The sequence below is a fragment of the Culex quinquefasciatus genome, chromosome 2, assembly GCF_015732765.1.
Source record: "Culex quinquefasciatus strain JHB chromosome 2, VPISU_Cqui_1.0_pri_paternal, whole genome shotgun sequence".
NCBI lineage: Eukaryota > Metazoa > Arthropoda > Insecta > Diptera > Culicidae > Culex > Culex quinquefasciatus.
The window spans coordinates 10,537,937-10,552,389 of NC_051862.1; the positions used below are offsets into that span (position 1 = coordinate 10,537,937).

Below are 14,453 nucleotides of genomic sequence, written 5' to 3' on the forward strand. Positions count from 1 at the left end.
AACAAATTTTGTTATGATAACATGGATTTTTCAAGAAGATTCATTACATTATTGTTATTCAAATGGCATGAATTTTGTTATTACCGTCTGCCCGAGTAGTTCAACAGATAGGCCAATCGAAGCTGGCAACCAGTTTTTGTAGTACATAATTACCATGTAATTTTCACAGGTAAATTCGAGCATCCCAATTTAATTTCAAACTTCATCATCCCGGTACGAGAATCGAACTCATGACCTCTGGATTGGAAACCCAGCAGGCCGCTAGTCGAAACCCATCCCCTACCGGTCAGTAGTCCCAGTGAGTAGAATTACTCTTTGAAGGGATCTGACTTTGCCGAGCCAGACAGGAATCGAACCCATCACCTTCCGCTTACAAGGCGAAACCCGTAACCTCCCGGCCACGGAAGCTCGGCGAATAACAAGTTATGTTCTTGAAACAACCAAATTTGAACTTAATTCCTCGACCATCAAGACATGTGGATCACTCACTTGTAGTACAGATCGAACAGCTCCTTGTTGTCGGTCATGTTGTTGACGAGCCCGTCCCAGTCGACGGGACGGAGACCTCGCATCGCGTACGCGGCCCGCGTCGAGTACAGCTTGTACCAGATCGGGTAGTCGTACAGGTTGGCCTCCTTCAGGTTCATGATCCACGACTCGTGGTCGACCACCAGCTGCGGGAATTCAAATGTGAGATCAGGTTGAAATGTCTTGTATTGAGACGCTTACCCTGGTCGTATCCTCGTGGTCACCGTCGACGTAGTAGATCCGATAGCCCGGGTTCAGATCGTAGTACGGCGTTACAGAGGGTCCAATGTACGCGATGCTTGTAGCTCGACCTAAAAACAATACCAATTACAAGTCTGCCACGCAGAAGCTCACAATATCACTCACTCAAATCGTGCGGATCGTAAAACACCTCAAACTCGTCAAAGTGCGTATGGCCAAAGAACTGCGCCACGATTATGCTCTCGTACCGCGACACGATCTTGTAGTAGTTCCTGCTCCAGACTTTCAAGCAGTCCGAATGACCCGGAGGGATGTGCCCGATCACGTGGACCTTTTCGTTTGCAAACTCCGCACTCTGCAGCTCGTAGATGAACCACTGAAGTTCGGTTGCCGGGTCGGTGGAGTTCAACAGCAGCCACCAGTTCTTGTTGTTGCAGTAGTTCATGTTCATCGAGATGATCCGGTAGCCGGGTCGGACTAGCACGGAGTAGAAGGCACCTCGGCGGACGGTGTGGGACACGCTCGCGGGAAGCCACCGTCGCCACTGGACGTCCAGCTCGTCGTACAGCCAAGAGATCGACGAGTCGACCTGTTGGACGTACGGCGGGGGGAAGCTGTTGACGGGTGCGGACTCGTGGTTACCGAGCGCCGGGAAGATCGGGATGCCGGGGAACTTTTCCGACATCTGCTTGACGGTGGCCTTCAGGACGTTCAGGTTCTCCTCCTTGGTTTGGTTCCACACGTCGTGCGGCGGGAGGTCACCGGTCCAGATGATAAAGTCGATGTCGGAGTGGGTTTCCGCGATGTGGTTCAGCATGTGATCGACGGTTCGCTGGGGGGTGTCGCAGTGACGGTAGTCTCCCCACTTTCCGGCGGCGCCGTTCGGGGTTGTTGGACGACCGTTGGTGAGTCGACAGCAAAGGGGTTCGTTGCAGTCCGCGTTGGATCCCTCGGCGTAGTAAGGGTCGTAGTGGGTATCGGACAGGTGTAGAACCTTGAACACTGGAGCGGCTTCTTTGGGAAGTGGAAGTTCACGGACTTCGGGTTTTGCAACCGGTGGGAAGTCTACCTCCCATTCGTGGTACGGATTGTAGATGTCACCGCAGGCGTCACCAATGATGAAACTGCAGATCTCATCGGGACCTATGGTGACCCGCTTGAGTACGTAGATGACCTCAACGCCAAACAGCTGACTGACACCTTCGCAGACTCGAGGCGATTGGATCTTGAGGTTCACGCAGTACTGGTAGATGGTCTTGATGATTTCCTCTTTGCTCTTGCCGGATTTGATGTAGTGCTGGAGGAGACCTGCTCCGGCTTTGCAAGCCGTACAAGACACCTGGGACATGACGCTGGTCTCCAGCTCGAACGCAACCTGCTGAAGGTTGAAGTACTTGATCGTTTTTGTTAACAGCGGTGGTAGATGGGACTCCTCCTTGTTGTACCCGAACAACGTCCGTCCGGTAGCGTTGTTCTTGATCTCCATCAACCGCTTCAGCAGCTTCTCGTCGTGGTTGTTGGAGTCGATCATCTGGTAACTGGTCGGCGGCAGCTGATGATCGTTGTGTTGGTTTTCCAGCAGCGGATGCACACTCCGCGGCACCGTCTGGATGTTCCAGTTGTCCTCCGGCTGTTGCCACTCAACCTGGGCTCGCCGCTGCTGCGGCCCGGATGAGCTGAACACGAAGGGGTGAGCTGAAAGAGACGAACCTTGTTAAACCTGATCGTACGCGCAGATGCCAGGGTCACTTACAGTGAACAAGTCTGAGCAGTTCCATCAGGAACACCAGAACGATCGGAAAGTAGTACTGACTCATGGTGGCTCGCGCTCGGTACTGATGCTGCGATCATGTGCACGGGAACGACCTCCGCCCGATTCAGCCGACGATCTCCACCACTCCACCTGGAAGACAAAGAGCAAAACAGGAAATTTTAGTACCGTGTGCGTAAGAGATGAAGATCGCGCGCGCGCGCTTGAAAGTGAAACCAACCAAACTTGATCAAGTCGACTTAAAAGGAGAAAGACGGCTGATGACGCTGGTGATCATCGCAGTCGCACAGGGTCGTCAATCAGGAAGGAAAAGATCCGTAACTATGTTGTCGCGCGCGCCGGGAAAGTTCCCGCCCCGAAGGGCACGTAATTGAAGAAAAGTGAGTTTTTCCAGCGAACCGACGACGGCGACCTTAATGCCAAACCGGTCGCGTCAACTGTAACACACACTGTTTATGGAGATCGCGCCGATTTCTCGGAGGCAGTTTCCTGCTCCGCCAGCTTGCGTAATGGCCGCCGGACCGAACTGTGTCACGCGAGCAGATCTCGGCGTTGATGTCGCTGAGGTAACACCGCCGAATTGCGAGTTGTTCTACGCCGCGATCGCAACAATGCAGCATTGTTGACGGATGAGAAGGTTCTTAATTTCCGGTGATTTCTCGGTAGAATGGCATACATTGTCACCACCGCAGGTGGTACTCGGCAAAAGGCCAAACAATTCCAAGACCATTACTCAGCAGTTGTTCTGGAGAACGTTGATCGTTAGTTGTGGAATTCTAAACGGGCAATTACGCGAGGTTCGTCGCGGTTGACCGTTCATCGCAAAGTGCGACATTCTTGGGAACGCGATCGCGCGAAGCGCAAGTTTCGTACGGCTGGCCTCAATTTTGGTGGCTCTAAAGTTTTTGGATCAATCGGTGAAATTTCGTTCTTCCGGTTGAACTCTTTGACCGAGTGATCAAAAATCGGCCACCGGATGCCCTTGGGCATCAAGATTTGGCGTCATATTTTAGCGCACAAAAAACTCGTTTCCTTAAAGCAAACCAAGAAGACTATCCGGACCCGTAAGTGGGTCATCGATTAAGAGACCCTCTTTTTTTTCTTCTGATTGCTTCTTCAAGGGAGAAATATGCTGTGTCTTGTGGACGCGGCGTCGTCGTCGCAGAGTGTGTCATTAGCACGGTTCGTGGTCCGCAAAAAAGGGGTTGTCTTTAAGTCGTTGTTGTTGTTGCAAATATGGCCATCATCATCGTTTTTAGCGTGACACATTTATAAGGGGGGAACATTGAGATATGGGGGAGAAGATGACTTCACGAGAAAGCGAAAACAAGTGTTCTTTACACTATTGTTGGAATTGAAAATATGGCATTACTGTATTACTGTATTACTGGAGCATCTATTCAATAAAAAATGGTGTCTTAATTCAATACAAAAAAACCAAAAAATTCACTAGTGACATTCGATGCCGAAACTTATGACTCAGCAATGCAGCGCCTTTAAAGTATTAACCATCACGACTCTGTAATATGAATTGTTTCAAATAACAAACGAAGGCAACTTTTTAAATATAATTAAATATATTCAATTTTTCCAACTGTTTTGAAATAACTTGCAAAGAGAGCGTAAACCAGCAATCCGGTTTATCTCAATCAGTTTCAAGTTCCTTTCAAGACCACTTATCACGAGACACGCCGAGGACTTCACCATGACCTGAACCAGCTCTCGGTACTGGAATTACCTAATCCACGTGCGCACGTCGTCGTCATTCGCAACGGCGACGCATAAAAATCACTAATTTCTCCCATCATCAAAAGCTTGGACCCCATTCAGAGGTGTCTGGCAGCTTATTTTTTGCCTCTCATTTCCTTAAGCCAGGGTGGGGTCTGACCAAATCAAGAAATGCAACAACAACAACAACAACAATAGCGAAGACACCCCTCGACATCTCCTCCCCCTCCCTAATTGTGACTGACCACCCCCCGGGGGCGTCGCGTCGTCAATAAAAAGTAAAAACTGCGCTTGCAACATCGATTATTCATACTTTTACTTCTCACTTCTCATTCGGTGAGTGAGCCGATTTGCATGAGAAGGTATGGAAGTGAGAGGTGTGTGCTGTTGCACTGAATTTAATTGCATGCACAACTTGATCCGAAATTACGTTTTTTAACCCTCTTCTGTTTTTTATTTAAAATTTGAAATGTTGAACATTTAAAATACCCCATCGTTGTATTTTGAATTTCATTTTTGTTTTTTTACTTATCACAAGAATGTTGACAGTTTTATATACCAAGAGATCCAATGATTTTAACAGAAGTCATAACAAAAATTTACAGCTAAAATTACAATATTTTATTTCATGCATCTGCGCCAAATATTTCAACCAAAATAATCAATTCATTGATTTAAAATCTCTTAGTTTTTTTTCAATAAAGATTATATTTTTTTTTGTAGAAATTAAAATAAAAAAATTATACTTAGAACATTTTAAGATAATCTAATTTAACTGCAGCTAAAGAAACTTCTTAACATGGAATTTTATCAAAATTGAAAATGTCTTATTTGTTAACAACAATTAATTGTCTGTCACATTTTGTTTTATTGACATGTTGTCACATGTTTATTATATACGTTTATTCTATTTTGCAATTTTTTTGTTGATTTTTAAGTCAGTTTTGAACTTGTGAATTAACTGCTTTGTTTTACTAATAGAGTACGCTCCCAAAGAAGAATTGAGTAAATTAATCAGAAAATTAAAAAAAAAATCAAATTATTCGCTCTACAGCATTGCCTTGGCGTTCTCGATTGCGAGATTCCTACTCAAAACTAGGTGTCCGTAGGCTTGATTGTTGAGGCACTTGCAAACCACTTTTTACACCTTAGCTTCCATCCACCCCGGGATTCGAACTGACGACCTTTGGATTGTTAGTCCAACTGCCTACCAGCGACTCCACCGAGACAGGACCCAGGGAGATGACTCCTACACCTGAAATGAGCTAACAACCTAACCCTCTAGGTTAGTTCGGGGCCAACATTTACTTCCCCATCCGACGGAAGGCGTGATCAGACAAATCTCGTCTCGAAAAATGCCACCGGGACCGTCTGGGATCGAACCCAGGCCGACTGGGTGAGAGGCAACCACGCTTAACCCTACACCGCGAGTCCCGGCGTTTAAAAAATAATTTTCAAACGACTTTTTCTCGATTTTTGCGGATTTTGACGAATTTCCGACTTTTTCCGACTTTCCCGATTTTCCGATTTGAGTGGCCACCCTGTAAAGCTTATTTTCCTGGGTACAATATTTACTCTTTTAAACAATTAAAATAAGTAACTTCGCGGTCCTTCTCGACAGCTAGGATCCTCTCTGACAGCTTGTCCAAGGGGACCATACTGATCCATCGTAAAATGTTGTATTGTATTTTTTTGCATTACCATGAAAAAAAATGATTATAAATAATTTTTATTCGTGTTATTCTGCCATTGCACATAAAAATTGACATGAGGTCTTACTGCCGCTCTAATCTAGTCCGTCCCATATATAAAAACAGCAAGCCGAGAAAAACGCAAAGCAAATTTGTCCCGCCCATAAGGTTACGTGTTGGGATTTCACGAAAAAGTCAAATTTGCTGCGATTTTCTGGAATAAACTACTACTTTTATTGGTTTTTCTAATAGTACAGATGATTTTGAACCAAACAGCATCATTTACTCAAAATTAACGAAATTACATATGGGTAATTCTCCGCCAACTCACACAGCAGTTGCCCCGACCCCTCTTCGATTTGCGTGAAACTTTGTCCTAAGGGGTAACTTTTGTCCCTGATCACGAATCCGAGGTCCGTTTTTTGATATCTCGTGACGGAGGGGCGGTACGACCCCTTCCATTTTTGAACATGCGAAAAAGATTTTCAATAATTTGCAGCCTGAAACGGTGATGAGATAGAAATTTGGTGTCAAAGGGACTTTTATGTAAAATTAGACGCCCGATTTGATGGCGTACTCAGAATTCCGAAAAACGTATTTTCATCGAAAAACACTAAAAAGTTTTAAAATTCTCCCATTTTCCGTTACTCGATTGTAAAAAATTTTGGAACATTTCATTTTATGGGAAATTTAATGTACTTTTCGAATCTACATTGTCCCAGAAGGGTCATTTTTTCATTTAGAACAAAATTTTTCATTTTAAAATTTCGTGTTTTTTCTAACTTTGCAGGGTTATTTTTTAGAGTGTAACAATGTTCTACAAAGTTGTAGAGCAGATATATATACATAAGGGGTTTGCTTATAAACATCACAAGTTATCACGATTTTACGAAAAAAAGTTTTAAAAAAGTTGGTCGTCATCGATCATGGCCGTTCATGGTCACCCGCGACAGACACGGACGACGAAACAAAGAGAAACGCAAAAAGTAACTTTTTCAAAACTTTTTTTCGTAAAATCGCGATAACTTGTGATGTTTATAAGCAAACCCCTTATGTCTATATATCAAAATTTTTGTAATTGTCTGCTCTACAACTTTGTACAAAATTGTTACACTCTAAAAAACAACCCTGCAAAGTTAGAAAAAACACGAAATTTTAAAATAAAAAATTTTGTTCTAAATGAAAAAATGACCCTTCTGGGACAATGTAGATTCGAAAAGTACATTAAATTTCCCATAAAATGACATGTTCCAAAATTTTTACAATCGAGTAACGGAAAATGGGAGAATTTTAAAACTTTTTAGTGTTTTTTCGATGAAAAATACGTTTTTCGAATTCTGAGTACGCCATCAAATCGGGCGTCTAATTTTACATAAAAGTCCCTTTGACACCAAATTTCTATCTCATCACCGTTTCAGGCTGCAAATTATTGAAAAACACCTCTTTTTTCGCATGTTCAAAAATGGAAGGGGTCGTACCGCCCCTCCGTCACGAGATATCAAAAAACGGACCTCGAATTCGTGATCAGGGACAAAAGTTACCCCTTAGGACAAAGTTTCACGCAAATCGAAGAGGGGTCGGGGCAACTTTTTCCGATTTCGTGTGAGTTGGTAGAGAATTACCCATATGGAACGGACTTGATTTTAGCGGCAGTTTAGGACCATATTAAATTGTTTGAATTATATATTTTTTTCGATTCTATTTCATTTTTTTTAATTTTTTATTTCATCGATACATATTTCATGATTTTTTCTTAATTTTATTTTTTAAATAAATAAAAATCAGTTTCTAATCTGGGCTGTGCAATGTTTATTTAAAGTTTTTTGTCACTCGGCTCTGGAGCGAGGGTACGGAGCTTGGAAGGATCGCGGTCAAGAAAAGTTGGGCAGAGCGCGTGTGACGGTGCGTGCGTTTAAGATTCTTGACAAAAAAAAAAAAAAAGATTAAAATATCAAGTTAATTTTTAAGTTTGTCTTTGACCACATTTCAATTGGATGTATGGGCTTACAGATATAAGCTAATAACATTGCTCATATAGATTAAATTAGCTTAAATCATCACAGACAATGTTATGAGAAATTGGGCTTTCCGGTAAAAATATTTTCAAGACTGAAAAATCAAGTCATATTGAAATTTCCAAAAACCATCAGAAAACCTATTTATTCAACATTTTTATTTTTAAAACCGCTGTAACTTCACAACGATTGGACTCAGGACAATGGTCAATATTGAGACTTTTATGTAAAATTGTCTGGAAAATCAGTAAAAAAAATTTGTATTTTTTTGGGTGAGTTGCTCCATCCTGCATTTTTGGTGAGTTTTTTTTTTGCAAAATCTTAAGCTATTTTCACAAAAAATTGAACGAATAAAAATCGTGGTTTCACCTTCAAATTTGACTTTTAAACTCAAAAATAAAAAAAAAATCATGAAAATGGCGTGTTTTTTTCTTTCAGTGTATTTTTTCGAAAGCCCGTCAAATTTCCTACAAGTTTGTCTTGGACCACTTTTTGATACGATGCAACGGCTTCAAATACAGCAATATTAAAATTACGAAATACAAAAATATTTAAAACACTTACGCCCTTCTCAAATGTCATTATCGAGTGTAACTGGCTCCATATACACAAAAATAGTTTATATAAGCGTAGGATAACATGTCTACAAAGTTTCATTGAAATCGGAGAGGGTCGGGTACAACCGATTCCCTATTTGACATGGAATTGCTCCAAAATTAAAAATGTAAATATCTAAACAAATAAAATTGAAAAAAATAAAGTAAGAATCAATGAATATAAAATAAATAAACAACAAAATAAAAATTCTACCATTGTGAAATTCTAACATTGTAAAATTTTCAAATTGTAAAATTCTGAAATTTTTAGATTCTTTAATTTAAAACTTGAAAATTTCAAAGTGTTAATATCAAATTGTCAAATTTGGAAATTGCTTACTTCAAATATTATAAAATTCTTTAAATTTGATATTTTACCATTTTTCTCTTCTTAATTTACAGAAAATCTTGTAATTTTTCAGCATTTAAGGTCATATCTTTGGTTAGAGACCATAATTTTGAGAAAAATGAAAAAATGTGATTCGATTTTCCGGAGTGTTTCGATATTGGCAAGTCCTTTGAATTTTATTTATATTTTTAAAATCCCCAGATCTACGAATTTTAAAATTCTAGATTTTTTCTACTTTAAATTTTTGCGCTTGAAATTTTGAATTAATGATTTTTGGATTTCGGTACTTTATGTTTCTTGAGATTTTTAGCTTCTAAATTCCGATTTTGAATTTCATTACACATTTAAAAAAAAAAATAGGTTATAAAATGTTATAATATAGAAGTTACTCAACAATAACAAATATTTTTCTATCAATCTCATGTGTGAACTTGACAGTGATACTCGTTTGTTTTTACATTTATTTCTTAAGCATTATGATTTTTTATAAAGTGATCCGTCACACCTCACACACTTCCTCGCAATAGCAATAACGAAACGCCAGCGAAAATGGTCGGTTTGGGCAAATTTCAGTTGGTGGCTGGAATGGCATCATCCATCACAGACAAATGGAGGCAGGATATTTTGATCCAAAAATGGTATTCGAAATTTGAGTTGAAATTCTTTTGTAAAATATCAGAATCTTGGGAAAAATATATAGTAAAATGATTTTAGCGTTCTTCGTTCAATATCTCATGGAAATAATCATGGATCGTCATCGAACCGCGACAATTCGTCGGCCTTGAGTTAATCCGTACCGTACGGTTGGTAAATTTTTAATTGAATGTGAACGGCAAGCAACAGCTTCAACGCCCGCCTGAATTTAAAATGTGAAAAGTTTGAAATTTCAACAATGTCTGCATGAATTTCGTAGGTGTTAGGTTCAAAACCTTTTATTTATTTGTTGTTTTGTGATCAGAGGGGGTGAAATTTGTTTTAATTTATGGAAGTTTCCAAAATATTTTTATTTGACCTGGATTCAAGTTGACGTAAATAATTCTTCACCTTTAACCCACATTGTAGTTTCAGCTGAGGTGTAAATTTTATATTTTAAAGTTCGTAACAAACAAACCCTCAATTAACCTTCAAATGCAGCAAATGATTTCCGTAAATGCAAAGCATATTTTGGGCAAGAGTGCTTCAACAATGGTTTTGCGCCTGCCATCAAGTGCCGATTAGGTTTAAGTCACGCGATTTGTCCAACCATTGTAACCGAGTGATGTGTGTACAATCCGACAACATTTCCAACAGGAAAACTGTTATTTGTGCAGCTCCGACTAATATCAGCCACCGCACCAGCAGAGGAGTTTTGCGCGTTAATGGTTAATGGGAGGTTCGTGTCTTGGTAAAAGAGGTAGAGGCAATTAAAATCGCAGCTTGAAAATTGTTGCTAGCTTTGTTGTGGAGTCTTTAGTATATGCGCTGCTTCAGTGACTTAAGGTATGTGTGTTTTTAAAATGCATTTCTTCCGACGCCGCTGTCGTATAACGTTTTGTCACGAAAGGTTCGAACCGTTTAAACTCAATGTCATGACGGTCGTTGTTGCTATTTATATTTTTTTTCACTAGCCAGTTCTTCAAAATTTACCCCATTCTTCAGTGAGAAAGAAAAAAATCTTGGCCTACAATCGATTTGATACATTTTCCAATCAACATAATCCTATCATCCGTCAGCCTGATTCAACCTCACCCAATTAGTTGCATCCGTTGATTCAACTTCCTCAAACCTCAAATAAAAACACGTCTGTCTGTCCAGTAAAAAAAGACTGTGTTATTGCTTAACGCTTACCAGCTAATTTGGCCGAAAAGAGCCCTTGGGGCGTTTGCGGTCGCACTCCAGACCCGGTCGTGACCACGTAACTCTCTGAGCTCCAACGGGGGCTTCGGCGTGCTGCCGTTACGGTGAACAGCAAAATTAGTGGTTGGACAAATACGAAATTAAACGAGTGGCATCGATGTTTCAAGTTTTGCCAATTGATGTTATATAAGTCGAATGTACCTAAACAATTGACATTCAGCTTTATATTATATTTTTCCATGATTTGTGAACCTTTTACTCGATAAAAATCCTATTGTTAGCCTAATCACACTTTCACCGTCGTTTAGCTTCACTTCCGGGGGCCTGTTGCGGGAATATTTATCTCTCAATTGTTTGGTTCTGTCCAACAACGGCTGTGTTGTCAGCAACTCTGATGGGCGTTAAGTGCCACAAGCAGACTCCGGGCCAGGAGGATCAAGGAGCTTAAAATATGGGTGAAAGTTTGCGCCAGACTTGAGCCCCTCTATCTCTCTCGAGTGAGGTGAGTCTCCACTGCTGAGTGATGTGATGAAATCCGTCAAAATGTAGTGCTTTTGTTGCTAAAGATGAATAACTTAAAGCTGTCTGGAGATAAGTTTGAAAGTAAAAACATCTGGAAAGATTTGCGGAGGTGAGTTTAAACAACACTGTAACACTGTTATTTCCTACATTTTAAATAACTGGTTAAATAATACCACGTGATGCACGAATCCATAAGTATCACTGCAATAATTCTAGCTGTGAATCATAGGCTTGTTTATGATCTGGCGAGATGTACAATGCTGTGATTATAGTGAGTTAGATTAAATGCAATAGCGGTGCATCTGAATGTCAACAAGCTGTAATCGCGAACGTCACACATTGCAATCTTGTTTTGCTAGAATAGCGGCATGGGCAGCCAGTAAGATGGACAGTACTTTATACAGTCCAGACTCGATTATTCGAAAGCATTGGAAAATGTTCACTTTGGATAATCAAATCACGAAAAAAATATTGTCGAGCTTAAGTATCACCCCTAAACTATGCTAAAGTCATTTAGAATTTTATAATCCAAAATGGCGGTCAATATGACGTTGAAGAAACATTGAAAAAACGCATTTTTTAATAGAGTTATTTACGTGCGCATGTATTGCGTGTACGTACACGAAAAAAAGTGAGGTTAAATTTTGTCCGGCCAGCAAAATCAAATGGTGCGCTAGTGTGTGTACGCGAAACGTCATAAAGCTCTATAGATCTGATAGACCAGGCTGCCGTTTTACGGCGATATGATGTATACGCCATTGAGGTGATTTTGCTGTAGACACGATTTTCTGTTTTTTTTTTTTCATATTTTCAATTTAAAATGACTAATTTAAGGTCTGCTCTGTAGAAACTGATAAAAAGTACATTAAAAATGTGGCCCCTACAAAATTTCTTGTTTTTTCCTATTCTCTACGATTTTAAACCACAAACATCATTTGGCCGAAAAAATAGCAATAAAAAATCACTACTTTTACTTCCCAATGATGTATGTATACATTGCTTGATCAAAGCTGGCTATATTTTTTGTGCCAGCTATTTTGACAGCTGAGCGGATCCCTTATTGCATTGTCCACGTGGATACTTTAAGGGGGAGGGGGAGGGTATTAGGGAGCGTTCTTTTATTACGTAACGCAGTTGGGGGGAGGGGGGTTGGAGGCCGTGTTACGCTCCATACATTTTTTTTAAATTTGTATGGAAATTTTGTCACGAGGGGGAGGAGGGGGTCTAAAAATCCGATTTTTTGCGTTACGCAATAAAAGAACGCTCCCTTAGCGATTGTCTACGCTCCATAAACACATTTTTTGCATGAACAATTGTCCTCAAGGGAGGTGGGTGGGTTTAGAATTTTCAAAAAGTATCTACGTGGATGTGGATAAGGTGTCATCCATTAAGTACGTCACATTGAAATCAGCCAAAATTTACTCCACCCCCCTTTGTCACGATTTCCCTATGTTTTTAACACGCAATATCACGCTTACTCAAAACCCCCCTCTTCCCACAGAACGTGACGTACTTTATGGATGACGCCTATTGGACGTCCTTTTAAGAATTAAATCAAAATAATGTAATAAAATATTGCCAAGTCTTGTCTTGGTTTCAAAACCTTAAATCAACATTTAAACAGAATTGAATTTTACTTCTAGCAATTCTCAATGTATACATACATCATGATGAATCAAATTGGCGTATACATCATTGTTTGTTTGCTTAATAAAATGGGCCCCAGAGCAGTTTTTTGAAAAATTCTTTCGTCTGGAGGTAGCTTTTAAGATTCTTTATCAGACTGTACAATAAAATTGAAAATGTCCAAAATGGCGTATACATCATATCGCCATAAAACGACAGAGGGGTGCCCAACCTTTTGGCCTTGCGGGCCAGATCTGATGTTTCTGAAGCAGTGGCGGGCCGAAACTAATATTTGACAAAAGTTGAAGAAGTTAACACATTTTTGTTTAATTATAAAAAATAAATAAAAGAACTAGTGTTGCAAATAAGAATCCTAAATCTTGATTTTAAGAATGAAAAACAAGGATAACAGTCAAAAACGAGTTTATTTGAGTTATTTTAATTTTTGTTTGTTTAAAATTGTATAGTTATTGTTTTTAACGATTGCAAATTTTTATTTAAAAAAAAAAAAACATTCAAATTTCAATGGTCGTTGCAATTTTTTAAGTTTAATTTTCTCAACACCAAGATTTAAAAAATCAATTAGACATGAAAAAGTTTATTCAAACGAAATTTGGATTCGAATATCCCTTTTAAAAAACAAACTTTTTTTGCGTTTTTGTGCACCTTTATTCAAATATTTTAAAAAATATTTTAAAATGATTTTAAACACAAGCTAAATTTAAAAAGTGTTGAAAATATGTATCAATGCGTTATTTTCCAAATTCAAGGAAAAGTTCATTAGCTTTTGCTTACTTATTTATTTAAAAATATAGAAAATAGAAAAAAAAACTTCGATCTGAAGTAAACACAGTAAAAACCGAAAGAAACTTAATTGTAGTGTCTTTTTGTACATTTTTGGACAACAATCCAAGTTTTTTCATAAATTTCACAATTTTACGAAATGGATCATTTTGTTTTCTTGCAAAATTTTTCAGTTTGGGAATATCGATGTAGAAATTATAAGAATTTAATTCAAACACAAAGAATGTTGTTATAATATTATAAAATTTGCTCTTAAGATTATTTTTTTGATTCAGACAATCAATTTATTTATTTAATATTTTATGAACAGCCTTAAGGGCCGGTCATAGAATTATTTTGAAAAGCCGTCGCGGGCCACAAGGATCGGAAACGGCCCGCGGGCCGGACGTTGGGCAGGCCTATGATAGACAATCAAATCAAATAATATGGGGTAACAGAACTCGAATGTAATCTTAAAAACAAGAAAAAGTAAAAACCAATATAGAAAAAAAAAAAACATTTTTTTATCGTGATTCGATTATTTGAAGTCCCGTACAAACCTACGGATAATCGAAACTTCGGATAATCGAGTCTAGACTGTATATAATACGAACAGCTATGAGTGCGATTCGTATGTTATTTAGGATTGTTTTTTACTGTTTCGTAAACATGTTTTTTTTGTATGGAACGTGGGCAATCGCAAAACCCCCACCCTCCTAAACTGTCCACGTTGTTTATGAATGCCCCCTTGGCTACAAGGGCACCGTATAAGGGTGGCTAAAAAATCAAAACATTGACTATTTTCGC

The 14,453-nt window shown here is 39.4% G+C and overlaps 1 protein-coding gene across 5 annotated transcripts in view; it reads right to left on the bottom strand.

The window, feature by feature from the left end:
• LOC6042357 (sphingomyelin phosphodiesterase) overlaps positions 1 to 14,453 on the bottom strand; it is a 30,516-nt gene that overhangs the window by 2,920 nt on the left and 13,143 nt on the right. For 4 of the 5 annotated variants that reach the window (XM_038257674.1, XM_038257672.1, XM_038257675.1 and 1 more), the window contains exons 3-6: positions 2,483 to 2,632; positions 895 to 2,424; positions 730 to 839; positions 490 to 674 (exon numbers count right to left, since the gene is read on the bottom strand). In XM_038257674.1, coding sequence (XP_038113602.1) covers positions 490 to 674; positions 730 to 839; positions 895 to 2,424; positions 2,483 to 2,546 — 1,889 coding nt within the window. In that variant the 5' untranslated portion in view covers positions 2,547 to 2,632. Of the gene's footprint in view, positions 1 to 489; positions 675 to 729; positions 840 to 894; positions 2,425 to 2,482; positions 2,633 to 2,720; positions 2,958 to 14,453 lie in introns of those variants that run through there. The other variant, XM_038257673.1, reaches the window with a different exon arrangement.